General features: G+C 37.0%; 1 protein-coding gene across 4 annotated transcripts in view; it reads right to left on the bottom strand.

The window, feature by feature from the left end:
* Positions 1-19,344, bottom strand: part of LOC113391664 (P protein-like) — a 52,372-nt gene that overhangs the window by 7,523 nt on the left and 25,505 nt on the right. For all 4 annotated transcript variants that reach the window (XM_026627703.2, XM_064219966.1, XM_064219967.1 and 1 more), the window contains exons 3-7: positions 16,610-16,787; positions 15,306-15,339; positions 14,954-15,089; positions 7,049-7,221; positions 5,798-6,049 (exon numbers count right to left, since the gene is read on the bottom strand). In XM_026627703.2, coding sequence (XP_026483488.2) covers positions 5,798-6,049; positions 7,049-7,221; positions 14,954-15,089; positions 15,306-15,339; positions 16,610-16,787 — 773 coding nt within the window. The remainder of the gene's footprint in view (positions 1-5,797; positions 6,050-7,048; positions 7,222-14,953; positions 15,090-15,305; positions 15,340-16,609; positions 16,788-19,344) is intronic.

Below are 19,344 nucleotides of genomic sequence, written 5' to 3'. Positions count from 1 at the left end.
CTGCCTCAGTCCTGCCTTAATCCAGAAAAAAGGTACTGATTGTAGTATACAAAGATCTATAACAATAATATATTAATTAGTATTAGATTTATGTTTTGTATGATTATATATTATCTGTGTATTAATGCATCTGTCATCTCGAGTGACACACATGGCGAAAGCGCGGGAAAATAATATATATAAAAATTGGCGCGCATTGCAGACGATGTGTGTGCACAGCGAACTGATATTTAAATACAATATCTATTTAATCTAATTGGTAAATCGACCTTACACGTGACCATTACTGATTATAGTCAAGTCTTGCATTATCAGAAAAGCTCTCTTAAAAACTTTTTTGGGGGCAGAGTGATCACCACAACACTCCTTGCACTCGGTCGCTTGTTGTGCCTAAGACGGGGCTGATTCTATCAACAATAATTAGAAAATCATGCGCTCTATTCCATACATCGACAAACAGATATAACCTAGGAAATAATTCGCCATTATTCAAACTGGCACGCAACTACAACCTGACCTTGAAGCTTGGCCTTGAGATTACTTGCAACAGTTATTATATTTTTAAATCTAAAAGTAATTAAATATATAAAAATATTAAAGCGAAATTATTATATTAACTGGTTTAAAATTATTAATATGTAATAATCACAGATTATAAAACAAAAGGCAGATTTTCTTGATTCAAATTTACTTGGTAGTAAGGCTTTATGTGAGCATGTCTGGGTAGGTACCACCTGCTCAACGTATATTCAACCGTTAAGCCATAATATCTATCATTGTTGTGTTCCGGTTTGACGGGTGAGTGAGTAATTTTAACCAGGTACAAGGATAGTATCTCAGTTCCCAAGATTGTATATAGGCGGTGGTAACCACTTACTATCAGATGGCATATTTACCAGTCTCCTATTTTTATTTTAACTTTGCCGATTCATAAATTCAAGTCATTTGTAAAAAATACATTGGTAAAGAAGGCATATTATTGGATACAAGGTTATACAGATGATAAAAAAGCGTGGAGTTAATACTTGTTGACTTCCAGACAGGATATATAACATACAATATATACATAGTTGTAATTAACTAACATGACTGTATTTTTAAATGTTGAAAAAGAGTAACTACAGAGTTTCTTGCCGGTTCTTCTCGGTAGAATCTACATTCCGAACCGGTGGTAGCTTCACTTAATATAGTTTGTTAAATGACGATTCAAAGGTGCTTATAAAAGCCTACTTGAATAAAGTATATTTTGATTTAAAAATATCCATATAAAAAATGAAAACATATATTATATTATATCTTAATAAGTAATTGAATACTTGTTACTCTGTCTAATGTGAAAATTCACGAACATAGAAACGCCCCTTAAATATAAAATATATTATATGTGTGTTTAAAACTTGTGACGTATATATGAGTTTGACCTACGAAGCTCCATATTTACCTAATGATAGCGACTACCGGGATTAGTGCTATGACCCCTAAACAATTAAAACGAAAGTTATCATTGAATTTATAAATCGTAAATCAATACTGACGCACTGACCGATATCGACCACGGCGAATAATCCCAAGAGAGCCAACAACACAGGCCATATTATAGTGGACACTTATGCACATACATTTGCACTCCCTATTCCCTCACTCAAATTACCTAAATAAATATCTGACCCAATTAAAAACCTCCGTTTTTTGAAGTCGCTTAATAACAAAACAAAGAAAAAAACTGGCCAGTGAGATTTTTTCCATTTCTCACGTTTTTCCGTACCGGCGTTGGTAATTTCACTTTAACGATCGATAAGTAACTAATTGCGCTTCTATAAATGAATAGTCTGCAAAATGTCCCCCCGTTGGGCTAAGGTCACACTCCTTTTGATGAGATGAAGAGATTGAAACGTTTTCATTGCTACGAGGTCGATATTTAATAGAGAAACATTAATATGAATAATTCCACTGCATAGTATCAGTAATACTTTTGTGAAAGACACAGACAAAAGTAAAGATTTTTATTGGATAAAAGTATTTTTTTATGCTCAATAAAATAAAATAAAACATGAAAAACTTTTTTTGGTACTTTCCCGTATCCAAAACATTCTTTGAATTCATTTACTTGGGGGTGGGTCTCCGTGCAAGCCCGTCTGGGTTGATTAGTCATCAGATATTATTCCGCCAAAAATTGTATACTTATTATTGCTGTGTTCCGGTTACATAACATCTTAATGATCATTGGTTGGAGCGTTTCGTCTATTTCTATGGGCGGTTCTGACCACTTAGCATCAGGCCTATTTGCTTGCCGCAACCTATAAGAGCCGAGATGGCCCAATGGTTAGAAAGCGTGCATCTTAACCGATGATTTCGGGTTCACACCCAGGCAGACACCACTGAATTTTCTTGTGCTTAATATGTGTTTATAATTCACCTCATGCTCGGCGGTGAAAGAAAACATCGTGAGGAAACCTGCATGTGTCTAATTTCAACGAAATTCTGCCACATGTGTATTCCTCCAACCCGCATTGGAGCAGCGTGGTGGAATATGCTCCAAACCTTCTCCTCAAAGGGAGAGGAGGCCTTAGCCCAGAAGTGGGAAATTTACAGGCTGCTAATGATGAATGATGATGACCTAAAACAAAAGTTCGTAATCATATACTTTATACTGAACCAGTGTGTCGTAGCGTGATGTTTTGTTATAATCTGTAACCTTCCTCAATTACTGGGCTATCTAACGCAAATTTATCAAATCGCAGATTCCTAGATTAGCGTATTCAAACAATCAAATTATTCAGCATTGTATATTAATATAGATAAGAATTATGACAGTACGTACAAAGTTCAATTTATAAATAATTAAAGTTCCTTGACAATTATTGTCACAGCCGAGATAGGAGACACTCTTGGACTTGACAGAGTAACCTAGTTATTATTTAAGTTGAAGAAGACCAGATTAAAATGACCTATCACAATTAGAAATAAAAGCAAGAAAATAATTATAGTATAGTATGTTCCAGAAGCGTTAAATGTTCGAATTTTAAACTATGATGACAAGAAAGGATTTTCATAGTACTGTTCTGGAGCGTTTATGTTAACGAAATTTAAACTCGGTGACAAAAAATGACTTTCTTAGTATTGTTTTCGAACGTTTTATGTTCGAAATATAAATTAGTTGAGAAAAATTATTATTATCGTACTACTCTTCTGGAACGTTAAATGTTCGAAATTTAAACGACAAAAAAGATTTTCATAGGACTTCACTGGAGCGCTTTAGGTTCGAAATTTAAACAACCACAATAAAATATTTTCATAGTAGTGTTCTAAAACGTTTACCGTTCGATATTCAAACTAGACGACAAGAAAGGATTTTCATAGTTATTTTCTCGAACGTTTTATGTTCGAAATTTAAAATGGGCGCCAAAAATATTTCCATATATTATTAACAGTTTTAATTTTTGTACAATTTCAGCGCTGCAATCATGACATCCTACGAACTGGCCTGGTTTTGGCCACGGCGGCCAATCACAAAAGAGATCATCCAACTAGAGAGGAAATATTATAAGTGTCTAATCTCTCACCCCCATAATTGATTATATTTCTGTGAATTCTAACTGATGATTTTAAATTCCAGCTCCGGGCAAGCACCAGTGAATTCATGTGCTCAATTTGTATTTATAATTCAGAAGGAAAAAATCGAGAGGATATACTCACGAGGACATTAAGGAGTCGTGCGCCCAGCAGTGGGATAGCAGGCTGTTACTGTTCTACAAAACAAGATATACGTAACCAAAGCAAACAAACATACACGTGTTGATTGTGATCTATTCAAATAGCAGCGAGATTATAAAAATTAATTTCTCATTATCAATAGATTTTAAACTCTATCTCCAACGATTAAGGTGTTTTTCTCTATGACAATAGACTTTATATCTTATCTTGAACGTGGTACAATTTATTACGATGATTATTCGTAAGTCATATGTCAACGATGGGACGCGGGTCGCAGACTCATGACCAGGAAAAGTGTTTTCTTCCACCGGATCATAACGACTGTTAAAACTTTCGTAAAATTCGTATCTATGGTAATAAGAAATACTTCTGTATCTATACATATAATAAAATTGGAGTGTCTGTTTGTAACATTAAAATAACCGCGTTTTACTAAATGCATATGTATGTATACAGTATACACGGTACATATACCTAAATAACATTTTTTACAATTTTTGTCTGTCTGTCTGTTTGTTCCGGCTAATCTCTGGAACGGCTCGACCGATTTTGACGGGACTTTCACTGGCAGATAGCTGATATAATAAGGAGTAACTTAGGCTACTTTTATTTTAGAATTATATGTAAAATAATAATAAAGTCACGCTTTTTTAATAAATTCAAACGCGCACGAAGTCGCGGGCACAGCTAGTCTTTTATATATATTTTGTCGAATTTCGTCATAAATATTCGTTTTATGATTCACTGACATCAGTTTTACCACTTTTGAAATTTTCTAATTTTTTTTCTAATTTTTTTTTCTAATGAATTTTAGCAATTATGGACACTCTTGTGCGGCATCAAGCTCCCCACGGCCTTTATATATCTTATCTAGTGTGAGGCGCGTTTTATATGTTATTATAATAAAAACTTTATTAATAAAATGATTATTAATTATACTCTATATTAAATTAATAGAGCCGAGATGGCCCAGTGGTTAGAACGCGTGCATCTTAACCGATGATTTCGGGTTCAAACCCAGGCAGGCACCACTGAATTTTCATGTGCTTAATTTGTGTTTATAATTCATCTCGTGCTCGGCGGTGAAGGAAAACAACGTGAGGAAACCTGCATGTGTCTAATTTCAACGAAATTCTGCCACATGTATATTCCACCAACCCGCATTGGAGCAGCGTGATGGAATATGCTCTATACCTTCTCCTCAACGGGAGAGGAGGCCTTAGCCCAGCAGTGGGAAATTTACAGGCTGATTATGTTATGTTTATGTATATGTTATTAAATTAATTATAAATTACTAGTTATCGCCCGCGGCTTCGCTTGCCTCTTAGAGGTTGGTCGTTATAAAATAAACTGCGACCGTTAGGTTAGGACACGACGCCTTCTGCTGAAAAGTTTATCACGGAGGTTTTTATACTATACTGATTGCTGTAATAAATTCGCCACAATATGGCACTGCAGCTCACTAACATTTATGTCGTTCAATCGATAGATACTGCTTTTTATTTCGGTTTATCGTCAGAAGTTAGACATAAAAAAGTATCCTATCCTGTCCATCCTTGGGATTTAAGCTTGCGTCATAGCAAATTTCATCAAATTCCGCTCTGTTGTTTTGGCCGTGAACGCACAACAAACATATAGTATATATTTTAATAACAAACAATTTCGATGCGCCACTTCACACGTGCCTGCTAAATTTTTGGAACGAAGTTCTTTTAACTGCCTTACAGTAGAGTGAACTGGCAGAAACCATCACGTAAGTATAAAGCGTTATATCGAGGTGATATTTGCCTCTCTTTCTCTTTCTCACCGTCTCTTTCTATTATATGTATGTAAATGGTTATATATTATTTACACATGTTTTCTGTAAATGTTTTAATTTACACGGTATTTTTAAGATTCTTTTTGTTAAAGTCATTTAATTTTATTATCAAACTTTGTTAATTTATTTAAATTCATCTGTTATTCAATACATAATATATAGGGCAAGTAACTTCGTTCCGACCTGTTATCCCACGACGTTATTTTCAATTTAAATAAAACAAAACACAATCGAATCAAATAAAGTATTCATAGTATTCCTTACCTCAAATATAATCAACACGTACAATCCAAAAAGCAGGATGCAAGAGTACAAGACTCCCGTGCTGGCATCTAGTGGATTTGTCTTGTAATTTATCGTGAACGGCACGCTCTCATTGGCTGACGTGCGCATGCGTAATGCGTAAACGCTGTGATTCGTCCGATTCGTTTCTATATTCAAGATTGTCGAACGGGACTCTCCCTGTTTGAAGTCTAAGTCGTTTTCCTGTAGCATTACTGTCCAGAGTTGTGACATCTGAAAGAGATACGATCAGTTTTTAAGTTAGAAAAAGACCCAACAGTGGGTGCTGGGCTTAGAGCAACACTGTGTACTTAGCTGTAAACTATATATATATTTTTTATAATAATGAACTAGAATTATAAAGTAATTCACATTGAAATAGTTTATTGCTGCGGCTTCGCCCGCTTGTCAGAGCGTATATACCCATTTGAACATTTTATAGCAAATTCGAAAAAATTGCATATCAACCTTTAACTCCCAACTTTACCCCTTGGAATTGTAAATTTGGGATTCATTTTAAGGGTTGGGACCTTGCTCAGTACCAAATTAAATCCGTCAAAATTTGTTCAATGGCTGAGCCGTAAAAGCGGGTGCACGAGCAGACAGAGTCACTGTCACATTCAATATAATAATATAGACTAGTCGCCGCCCGCAGTTTCACGTACGGTGAGTTGTTAGTTTGGTAAGGCGGTTGGTCGTTGTCCATAAAGTCAATATAAGAAAGTGTTCTATCAGAACGAGTTACGGCGCGAGTGAACTGCGACGTTAAGTATTAAAGGGATAATTTCTAAAAAACTTACAAAGTTTAATTCTTTTTAGTACGTTTATTGGTGATAAAACAAGAATAAAATCAAGTTCCATCATTGGCCACCTGATGGTAAGTGGTCACCACCGCCTAGACAATAACGCTGTAAGATATTAACTATCCCTTAGATCACCACCAGACCCGGAAACTGAGACGTTAGCTTGTGGTAAGTGGTCACCACTGTCTATAGGCATTGACGTCGTAATAAAATTAACCATTCCTCACGCGGCCAATGCGCCAACCTTGGGAACTGAGATGTTATGTCCCTTGTATCTGTAGTTACACTGGCTCATTCACCCAAACCGGAACACAACAACACGCTCGGCGGCAGAATACCTGATAATTGGGTGGCACCGACCAAGACTACCAAGGTAATAACTTAAACAATGAACTTATCCACAAGTATTAATAGAAGGATAACAATATACCTCTTTACCGACGCTTTTCATGTCCGTCGACCAAGTCTCGAGCCAAACGTCCATTTTCCTGTAGTCGTCCTGTTCCGATGTATTCATCCTACCTTCCGCTTGCTCAGTCAGAAACGGTCCGGATAGTTTAACAAATAGAGTAAGTTGACTCTCGGATACGTTTATCATGTAATCTAAAACAAGCACGTATTTATATATTACGATTGTTTCGTTTGTTTGAAATATAACGCGACAAAATTCTGCGTTGCAATCAAATCAAAATACACTCTATTCAAGTAGGCTTTTACAAGCATTTTTGAATCGTCATTTTACAAACTATACTAAGCGAAGCTACCGCCGTTTCGGAACGTAGATTCTACCGAGAAAAATCAACAAGAATGCTCAGTTTATTTACTCTTTTTTAACATTTGAAATACAAATATGTTAGTTAAATACAATTATATATGTATAATTACGTATACTCGATTCTAACCATAAGAGGAGAAAAGCCAAATAAACAACATTTGACAGCAAATTGACGCGATATCATTGGTCGAGAGCTTGTTTAATCTGTGATGTTAACTATGGATTTCGGAAAACATGGCGTCTTTAACGTCAACGAAACTTTTATCGGAATTTCGGAAGTAAATTAATGTAGCAATAAAGTGGTTAATTGTAATAGTGTTGTGTTGTATTATAAATAAAGATATATTAATCATAAACTCGCTGCCCAAGCTGAGTTATTAGCAAATCGCATGAAATACGTAATCTAAGGTTTGTTTATCTTTATTCCTACTTGCATTGGAATAGGCTATACGTCGAGATGACCGCCTAAATAAGTCAATCAGATAAGCTTTTTAAATAATGGACCGATTTTGAATAACCACGTGACTGACGCAAGACATATCTACATATAAAAATAAATATATTCGCTGTGATATATTTTATAGTTCATTGGTGAACACGTAAATCAACTATTGTGGGTTCTGCAGTACTGTGTTTTCGTGTGGTTTAATTTTGTTGTGAATATAATTCATATAGTAGATACATTAAAACATCAAACACCAAACCGGGTCGGAGCATTGTGGTCGTAAAATCCCTTCTTAAAAGGACTGGCTGTTATTTAACTTTTTTTACACACTTGAAGGCAAAAATCCTAAATGTTACCATACACACACACACACACACACATCAGCCCGCATTCGTCCACTGCTGGACATAGGCCTCTCCAAATGCACGCCACTGTGGTCTTTCTTCGGCAACTCGCATCCAGCTCCTGCCAGCCGTCTTGCGCAAATCATCACTCCACCGTGCCTGAGGACGTCCTACACTACGTTTGCCAAGACGCGGTCTCCACTCTAGAACACGTTTTCCCCAACGGTTATCGGTTCTACGACAAATATGGCCAGCCCACTGCCACTTCAGCTTACTAATCCGGTGGGCTATGTCGATGACTTTGGTTCTCTGACGGATCACCTCATTTCTGATGCGATCCCTCAGAGATACTCCGAGCATAGCCCTTTCCATAGCACGCTGAGCGACTTTAACCCGGTGGACCAGCTTTGTCGTGAGTGTCCACGTTTCGGCTCCGTATGTCATGACGGGTAGGACGCACTGGTTGAAGACTTTCGTCTTAAGGCACTGTGGGATCGACGATGTGAAGATTCGTCGTAACTTCCCAAATGCTGCCCAACCTAGCTGAATTCTTCTATTCAACTCATCCTCAAAGTTGTTTCTACCTAATCGCAATGTCTGCCCGAGGTAGACATATTTTTGAACAACTTCGAGGACGGTACCGTGTATCGCAATCGGTTCCGGTAGAACATGTTCATTGAACATGACCTTGGTTTTATCCAAGTTCAACCGTAGGCCGATGCGCATAGAAGAATCAGCCAGCTCATTCAGCATCTGTTGTAGGTCCTGCAGCGTTTCTGCCATGATGACGATGTCGTCTGCGAATCTCAAGTGAGAGATGTACTCGCCATTGATGTTGATGCCACGCCCTTTCCAGTTCAGCATCTTGAACATGTCCTCCATTGCATTAGTGAACAATTTGGGGGAAATAACGTCCCCTTGTCTCACTCCTCGATGCAATGGTATGGGATTCGTTTGCCGACTCTGTACTTGGACGGACATGGTGGCGGCCTTGTAGAGACATCTCATCACTTGGATGTATCGCCAATCAACTTGGCAACGCTGCAGGGACTCCAGAACAGCCCAGATTTCAACCGAGTCAAAGGCCTTCTCATAGTCCACGAATGCAAGACACAGGGGCCGATTATACTCATGGGACTTCTGTATAATCTGCCGCACTGTGTGGATGTGGTCTATGGTGCCGTATCCGCTCCGAAATCCAGCCTGTTCCGGGGGTTGGAATTCGTCGAATCTTCGCGCAAGACGGTTCGTGATCACTCTTGAAAACAGCTTATAGATGTGGCTCATTAGGGATATGGGTCGATAGTTCTTCAGCAGGGTCTTGTCTCCCTTTTTGAAGAACAGGACGACCACATTCCTACTCCACGCCTCCGGAGTTCTCCCTTCGAAGAGGACAGAGTTATAAAGCTTCTGGAGCTCCCTCAGTACGGGTTTACCTCCTGCTTTCAATAGCTCTGTTGTAACGCCGTCCTCTCCAGGGGCTTTTCCATTTTTAAGCTGTTTAAGAGCAATCTCGATTTCGCCAATACTGACTTCTGGCAGGTCTTCGGTGAAATGGCGTGTTAATGTAGCTCTAGGATCCTCATTTTCGGGATCAGGTCGAGATGCATGCGATGCGTATAACCGGCCGTAGAAGTCCTCTACTTCCGAAAGAACTGCCGGCTTGGAAGAAACGACTTCTCCACTTGCTGTGGTCAACTTCGTCAGGTGGCTTCTTCCAAGAGATTGTACGAACACCTTAGACCCCCGATTCTGCTCGATGGCTCGTTCAATTGTAAGAGTATTGGAGCACCGGAGGTCGTGTCGTACGCGCTTGCTGATCTCTTGGTTTAGTTGCCGTTTCTCGGACGAAGTGACAGGTGGGTTTTCACGTCGTTTCTTCATTAGCCCTAAAGTCTCTTCCGAAAGTTTGGACTTTCTGCCCTTACGCTGCATGCTACAAAATCTCGTGCCTTCTTCCCTGAGAATTCTCACTACATTTTTGAGGTTCTGGTTTACGTCTGTTGTGGTTTTCATGGCAGCGAATCGGTTCTCCAGGTTTGACTGGAACGTTTCAGATCCCGCAGTGGTTTGGAGCAGAGATGGTCGGAGTGTAGACTTCATCAGACGGACGCGCTCGGCCTTAAAATTGATATTCAGAGAGCCTCGGACAAGTCGGTGATCACTACCGGTATTGAACCTGTTGATCACTGAGACGTCTCTGAATATGTGCCTTTTGTCCGTCATGACGAAATCGATCTCATTTTTGGTCATAGTGTCGGGGCTTTGCCACGTCCACTTCCTTTGGGGCTGCTTCTTGAAGAAGGAGTTCATCAAGAAGAGCCCCTCCCGTTCGAGGAAGTTGACAAGCATTTGCCCCCTATGATTTCTGCTTCCAAATCCATGGGGTCCTACTACCGATTCGCTACAATTCTGTACTCCCACTTTAGCGTTGAAGTCCCCCATGACAACGTTGTAGTGGGTTTTCGTGGTGGAGTGGAGGGTCCTCGATATATCATCGAACATTTCCTCCACTTCATCGTCCGAGTGTGTCGAGGTCGGTGCGTACGCTTGCACCACCTTGAGGCTGTACCTCTCGGTGAGCTTTATAATGAGGTACGCTACCCTGTTCGACACACTGGAGATTTCCGTAACGTTGTCAGCTAGGGACTTATTAACCAGAAACCCAACGCCTCCTTGGGATTGTTGGTCTCCCTCTCGGAAGTACATTAGGTGGCCCGATTCGAGGGTTACGGTGTCCTCTCCCTCTCTACGGACTTCACATAACCCTAATATGTGCCACCTAATTTTCCCAAGTTCCACCTCGAGTTGCGTTAGATGCGAGTCAAGCCGTAGCGTGCGTCCGTTGTACGTCGCCAGGGTCAGTCGGTTGTGGTGGCCTCCCGTAGCCCGGTGATTCTTAGCACCCCCCGTTATGTATTGTAATGTTACCATAAATAATAAATAATCAAAACATAACGAAATCATGTTACTGAAACCAGAATAACTAAAAATACCTCGTATTAAATATAATCGTTAAAAGATTACGTACTTATTTAAACGTTGTGTAATTTATGTAGTCAGGTAACACTTTAAAGGTCGTTCACCGAAGACCGTGTAGTTCCTAGGCTAAGTCTAGCGACTCTAACGAAAGATTATGTCTTGATGGGTTTCATTAAACTACTTTATACTTTATACTGATTTAAACTGGTTTTAGATGTTATCCACGGCGTTTGTTCTGGAAAATGAATACAATTCTAATCTATGAATATATATATCAACCATAAACTCATTAATTATATAATATTTCACAAACAAGCGTTCATTAACAATTTTAAATTTGATAACAGAGTAATAATTTGTATACAGTGAGTCTAAACAGTTAAACAAGATTCAAAAACTAAATACAGCAAAGTGAACATGAAATTCAGAATAACGTCATAATCATAACATAATCAGCCTGTAAATTTCCCACTGCTGGGCTAAGGCCTCCTCTCCCGTTGAGGAGAAGGTATGGAGCATATTCCACCACGCTGCTCCAACGCGGGTTAGTGGAATACACATGTGGCAGAATTTCGTTAAAATTAGACACATGCAGGTTTCCTCACGATGTTTTCCTTCACCGCCGAGCACGAGATGAATTATAAACAAATTAAGCACATGTAAATTCAGTGGTGCCTGCCTGGGTTTGAACCCGAAATCATCGGTTAAGATGCACGCGTTCTAACCACTGGGCCATCTCGGCTCGAATAACGTCAATAGTAATAAATTAAAAAGCAGTTACTCACATAATAATATTATATACCAAAACCTCCTTAACCTTAACGTGTAGCGTAATCAGTTACGAGTTTTACGTACATTGGTTCAGTAGCTTTTTTAATTTACCATAACCTTTGATCGAAGGCCATTACGAATGTTACGTCTTATTGGTTATTTCTATAGACTTTGATGTTTACGTAACCATGTTAAATACCTTCAAACGACTCAAGTTACACCTCACCTTTAATTTGTTGGTCTAAACAGTAGTCACTAAGTTCACGCACACTAGTAAAATACTATGACGTTTGGTGTCAAAAGTAACTGTCACGCACACGAAGATAATAAAATTGGCTAGTTTGTTTTAGTTCATTTGCAGAGCTACACTCAGTCTAGATCTGTGTTAATAATATCGTGTAGCTATACGATAGACCGTATCGAAACCAATCCACATTTATAGAACGTTAAAAAAATAATGATTTCTTAGTCGACAGCATACATATATCCAAAAAATTCTTATAATCTAGACATTTCCATATTAAATCCATAAAATTCAATGGCTCGAAGTTCAACGGGCTGCCATGTTTGAATAATTTCGTGGAGGGGTACGGTAAACTCAATGGAAACTTATCCGCAATGAATTATTAATAAATGGTAGCAATAAAACTAAACCGTATTTGTTTAGTTTTATTTATTCTACCTAAGCGAAGTCGGGTTTTCATCTAGTATATAAACAGTGGCGTAGCTAGGGCAAGGGCCTCGGTGCATCGTAAAACAATCGGGCCCTCGTCCCCTCTTTCAACGCCCTCTTTAACTTATATTGCTCTTTAAAATTATAGATAGGAAAAAAAATCTTGTGAAATAGGGTCGAGGCTTTCTAGCTTCAGGAGCTCGCGAGTTGGCTCACCCGCTCTTTTCAAAGCTTATGTTAGAGGGACCCCTGAGCTCCGGGGCCCTGCACCACCTGGCCCTAGGATAGCTACGCCACTGTATATAAAAATAATCTAAGCACGTCTCATTGATATTCTATATTACAGTTAAAATTTAAAGGAAAAATAAGTGTTAATTCTACAATTGAATATTCCATACCATGTTATCAGAAATCGATGAATTTACTGATGGTCGCGAGTTCAAATCTGCATGGACATAATTTTTTTTCAAGTAATTAATCTTAATCTTTTAAACTCACACAATTAGGAGCGATGAAAAAAAACATCGCAAGGAAATCAATCAGAATATATTTGGAACAACATATTATACTATGGATTTGGAACAACATATATAGGCTTTAACACTACGCCTTCAGCATGGTTAGTTTTCCTTGCCCAGTAGCGTGAAAATTATTGACATAATTTTTGTTATCAAGCACAATAACACATATATGAGAAATATTAAAAAATTCAAGGTAAACGACGAATTGGAACCTTTTAAATGTGTGACATTTAGAACCCTTTATATGGACTACGATGACGAAGATCATACAATGATCTAATTGTGTTCCAGTATAATATCAACAGAGCCAATTTTGACAAGGTCTTGAAATGTCCATGACATCCGCGAGGTTTCATGATGCTGAACACGATATCGGTTTTAAATAAAAATCATTATTTTTACTAATTTTATAACGTTTTATTTCATAAATTAACTCTTTTTAGAATATCTGCAAAAAAGTAGGCAATTACCCAATTATTCATGATGACTTTTGGTATTATTGTGTGTGTTTTTACTGTAGGTACTTCTTGTTGGTGGAAAATACTAAAGCAAACTAGAGATGAGAATAGCCAGTGGCTAAAACGCGTGCATCTTAGCCGATAATTGCCTTGCGCTTAATTTGTGTTTATAATCCATCTCGTGCTCGTTGAAGTAAAACGTTCCTAGGAAACCTGCACGTGTCTAATTCCAATGAAATTCTGCCAAATGTGTATATACCAACCCAAAAATAAGTTCCATCCAAACGTCCTCAAAGGGAGCGGAGGTTAAAACCGGTTAAAGCCGCTTAAGACCGGTTAAGTTTGGACTAAGGCCCAAGAGTGCATTTACAGGCTGTTATTTGCACATACTTTTACTAAACTTATGGTCATTCTTGGAAATGCTTAATTACTATTAACCAGTTTAAATGAACCCCCTCCCTTAAAAGTTGGCACTCAAGATCGGACACTACTAACAACGAAGTAATATATTAATTTATTAATTCCTGTACCAATAATCATAATTATTATATTAATAATTACTTATGTGTATATTAGAGTAGCTTGTGTAATGGGGCAATGTGGACATTATATATACGTGAGAAAAACTATAATATAGATATATACTCGTATATTCGAGTTCTTGTATGTGCTCGTCTATGTGAGAAAAACCTACTTCTGGTAAGCGCGGTCCCTTTTTCTCGGAAGTTCATGCTGTCGGCTCTATTGCCTATACTCAAGTCAGGAATTGAAAGCCCACAACAAAGGGCCCACACTAAAGGCTCAAATTACGCGTGTCGTAAGGGTGCCTCCTATAAAGCCTAACCACGGACGCCCTCACCGTCAGCACTCGCCTGCAATGTAACAGTCTAATTCTCGATTGAACATTTTTTTCCAGTGGAGTCAGTTACAAATTGTATCATTGCAAGATGGGTACTGTAATGCTCAGTTCTCCTTACTCACTTATGTAAAGCTCGAATCTGCGAACCGAACCTGTTACAGAACAAGCGAATGCACCTTGTAAGGGACCGTTAGAATATTGCGTTGTTGTTGCCAAAAATCTTTCCACGGGGATAGATAGTCTCCTGGATAGGTCCAATGGAATGTCTGTTATCACTTTTGGAAGTTAGAAACAAAAACCGAGACGTGAATGTTAGGAATGTTAGGTGAAAATCTTCGACTTGTGTATCTATTAACTCGCATCGAGATAGCCTGCTGGGTAACCTCCAAAACTTCTCCGTATAAAGGACTTTTTTGTCTGTCATTTTAGATAATTTTATCATAAATATTATTAAACGTATCATTGGTATATTAAGTAATTAAATAACCAAAAAAAGTTATGACTTACTTTTAATTTCCCCTGGGTTGACCGAAGAGTTCCTGGTGATTTCCTCTTTCTCGTTGTACATCATGAATATCAGCGTGAAGAAAACCCAGCCGGACAGCAATAGTGTCATTTTCACGTAATGTCCTGCCTTTGCTAACTTTAGCATGAAAAAAAAATTAAGACTTAGCTTAAAAATATAAAAATCTAGGAATTAAGTTGAACAATTACTGTAACGATGTTTAATCTGTATCAAACAAAAAGTACTGGCAATTTAATCCAAAATGTCAACCGTCAACGATTTACGATTATTTTCATTGATTAACAGCTTAAATTAAACAAATCTAAGATAAATCTATTTCAAAGAAATAATTACCTTCGGATATCTTGGTGTTGAGTTATTTTCGATGCTGCAACAAAAGAAATACAAATTTCAAAGCTGAGAACGCGTCAAAAGTACGCTTAGTTACTAGTGAAGTAGTACGATGTTTGGCGAGTGTCAAGTGTTGAAGTCACGCACACCGATTTAATAAAGTCGTCTCTGTTGTTTTAGATCTTTTGTAGTCCGACACTCAATGTAGATATCTAAATAATCTAAGTGGCTATAAATATTCCCTAAGATGACATTTATAAGGAATGGCGGGAAAGTCGACATAAAAAAAAAATATATCAAACGACTAAAAGATTAGGAATATTCCTGAACATTTTATGGAGAATAAATGTTAACTTCTTTTTTTTGAAAAACGACAATCGATTTTATATTTCGTCATAGATCTTTTTAAAGGGAGAATTTTCGCTTTTAGCCTCCTCCTTTGTTATAAGCTCTGGGCTCTTCAATAGAAGTTTTGGAATCCATTACATACTTTTTCGACATGTGATCATAACGAATACATTTAGGATTCCTTCGAACATTTGTATTGAACGAAAATCAAAAGAAAGTTTATTTTTATTTTGGTAAAAGTTATCACAAAATTAAATTTTATGCATGATAGAATTGTCTACGAGGCGTTATTCAAGCAACCCTACAAAAAATATAGTATTAGTGAGTTTAACGACTTTAATATCTTCGTAAATCAAAAACGATACGTAATTGATAAACAATAACGCTTCGTTAAATATAGGAAGCGAGTATTAATTAATCTATACTCTATTCCAACCACTAGAGGAGAAAAGCCAAATCAACAACATTTGACAGCAAATTGACGCGATAGCCTTGGTCGAGGGCTTGATTAATCTATGATATTCACTATGAATTTGCGAAAAAATAGCGTTTTTATGCGTTTTATTTATATGCGTATTGTTAGCGTTAATAGAAGGAGGAGGAATCTTTTTTCCTACTTCCATTGGAATATGCTAAATATGTTTTATGTTTTGTTGGACTGTCTCGTTGGTCTAGACAGTTAGACTGGTTGATAAGACATAAACGTCTTTAACGACGACTTCTAGCACCTTCTAAGAATAAATCTAACTCTAATTACACTTCCGTGCCTCGGAGAGCATGTATTTCGGGTCACGATATTCTGTCTGTATTGTCAAACAAATAATTTTGAAGCTTTGAATGCATTTATTTAGTCATTACTGTTTACCAAAATCGAAATATCGTCATATTCAAAGCTACTACCTACCTAAGGTTTGTTTAACTTTTTTCCTACTTCGATTGGATTAAGGCAATGTATTTACCTTGCATCGTGTTTACCCGGAGTGTGTATTTCAACCCCATCTAATTTCCCATCAGCGCTCGGCGATTCGTCTATCCTATTGTTGTTCAAATGCGGCGCAGATTTGACGAGTGGTAGCCGCTTCGTTTCCGGCGTCGAGCCATTCTTCAGCTTCAGTGGAATATTTTCTTGTTGACTTGCTGGAAATAAGGTGGTTATCGAAATTAATCCGTTGCTTGTATCTTAACAATAGTTCTATAGTATAATTTGCGTGGTATTATTTACATGGACAACAAAATCAAACACTACTTTACTTGGTGGCAGGGCTTTGCTTCAAGCCCGTCTGGGTAGATACGACCCACATCCAGGATTGCAGAACTATCGATAGTTTGACTATCGATAGTATCGCTAGCTCTCTGTAAGCAATACTATTGGTAGCAGCGATACTATTGATACTGTCGATCGTATCGATAATTTTAGCCTATATCGATAGTTTAGGTTAAAAGTAATACTATCGATATTATCTCTAACACCTTAACTATCAATAGTCTATCGATAGTCTATCGATAGTCCACTATCGATATGCAACACATCAGATATTCTTCCACAAAACAGCAATACTTTGTATCGTTGCCACTGATGACACAGTGAGTAGCCATTATGTGGTCCCGTTTGAGGGGTTTGTTAAACATAAATACTAACACAAGGGTCATAACAACATAGTCCCCAAAATTTGATCGTGCATTGGCGATGAAAGGAATGCTTAATATTTCTTGCAGCCCTAAATGACATATTTGCCAAATTATAACATTAAAAAAAAAAGATTCACGTGACTACGTATGAACCAGTGGGTCGTAGCGTGATTAACGTTATGTATTATAATAAGTGGATATTTAATGTATTTATTTATTAATACATTTTATGTAATTATTATGTCACTTTGTCACGGCTCGTCACAGCCACAAAGTGTACCTTTGAAAATCAGCATTGGGTTCTAACCCAACATGAAAGCTAAATGGTACACCTTTTCGGTACACATCACGGTTGCAGACATCATAAGATAAAGATTTTCAATGAATATGGTTATTTTTATTACTACAAGTATTTAAAATGGGATATTCACCATGTTTTTCATTTTTATTTGGTGGAACTCGATGTTTCGACATTATCTACGAATGTCTTGTTCACGAGACTGAAGTTTGCGGGTAGATGTTGACGGCATTGGAAGTGTCCAAACATTATTTTTTGTTAATAACTAATTTTGTACTAAACAAAAAAGGTTGAAATTTTAATACAAGGTAAGTTATAATTAATTACACCTTCTGTCCAATTTTCAACCATCTAACAATTCTTTTTACAAAGTTATAAGCAAAAACGCCTTTCACCCTCTTAACCCCCTAGCGTTCACCGCAGAGAGTTGAAAAATTTAATTTATTATTATTTTAACGTCCCAAACCACATATCAAAAAATCATAATGATACTAATTACTTGACCTTCACGGGCTTTATTGACTGGCCTAAATGTTTCTTTTTATTAATGAGGAAATAAAAATGTATTCATATAAATTAAATTGTGAGTGTGTTTCTATGACTTATCACTGAAAATAACTACCTCTTCTTAAGTTAATAAGGCTATTTGCGAAATACCACGATCCAAATCAAAACTAACGACCTAATTTTTATTTAAGGCATCCTTTCCTGCAAATTATATAAAATTTATTTAAAAAATTACGTAAAACCAATAAAATATATCGTTGCTTAGCATTCTCTACCCATTCACTCAATAATTTTCTCCTCACTAGTGTAACTAAAATGTCATGTCAATTCAAGGTCAAAGTTGTTTATTTATCTTTTCTCCTATTCCCATTGGAATAGAGTATTATATGATTATTAAATGAATATTACTGATCCATATCACGTGTAAAATTAGGTTTAGGTTTAAAGAAGTTTATTTCCAAAAAGAACAAAGTTCGCTTACAAAGGAAATTTTAAAATTATAACTACAATTAAGATATTACAAATAATAAACAGTAGTGATATCGAACAAGATCAGTGAAATCCTCTAATATATGTGTTCTTAATCGTTTTTTAAATATATTTAGAGATTTTGAATTTACAACACTTAGAGGCAAAGAGTTATACAGCTGTGCTCCTTCAAATGAAATAGTTTTAATGCCGTACTTGGTTCGAGTTTTAGGTGTTTCTAGTTTATATCTGTTCCTTGTGTGGTAAGAATGGGTTTTGGTTTTAAAGGTAATTTGAGAATGAGTAAGTTTTGTTAATATTTTTCGAATAAGTATAAAAAATTAAGAGTTTAATTCATCAAAAAATCAAAATATTCCCTATTCAAGTAGTTTTATATCGTCATGTTACACCAACTGTTCGGAAAGTAGATTCTACCGAGAAGAACCGCCAAGAAACTCAGTAGTTCCTCCTTCCCAACATCCTTATCATATAGCATGTCAATAAAGTACAATTAAATTTACATATATCCTAGAAATCAACGAATACTAAGTCTTCTAATTATATCTTTAATATAATATTGTATTGAGTAATATGCCTTATTTATCAATGCATTTTTGATATGCGATTTAAATTGTTTACTTGGCCAAGTTAAAAATAACTGTGGAATCTTATTAAAGAAACGAATACAGTGCTCCAGGAAGGATGTAACTTTACGAAGTCGGAACCGAGGTGTTATTAGTTTACCTTTCCTCATCGTGTTCATACAATGTTTGTCACCGTTTCATTCAAAAA

The sequence above is a fragment of the Vanessa tameamea genome, chromosome 30, assembly GCF_037043105.1.
Source record: "Vanessa tameamea isolate UH-Manoa-2023 chromosome 30, ilVanTame1 primary haplotype, whole genome shotgun sequence".
NCBI lineage: Eukaryota > Metazoa > Arthropoda > Insecta > Lepidoptera > Nymphalidae > Vanessa > Vanessa tameamea.
This window is presented reverse-complemented; position numbering and strand designations above follow the sequence as displayed.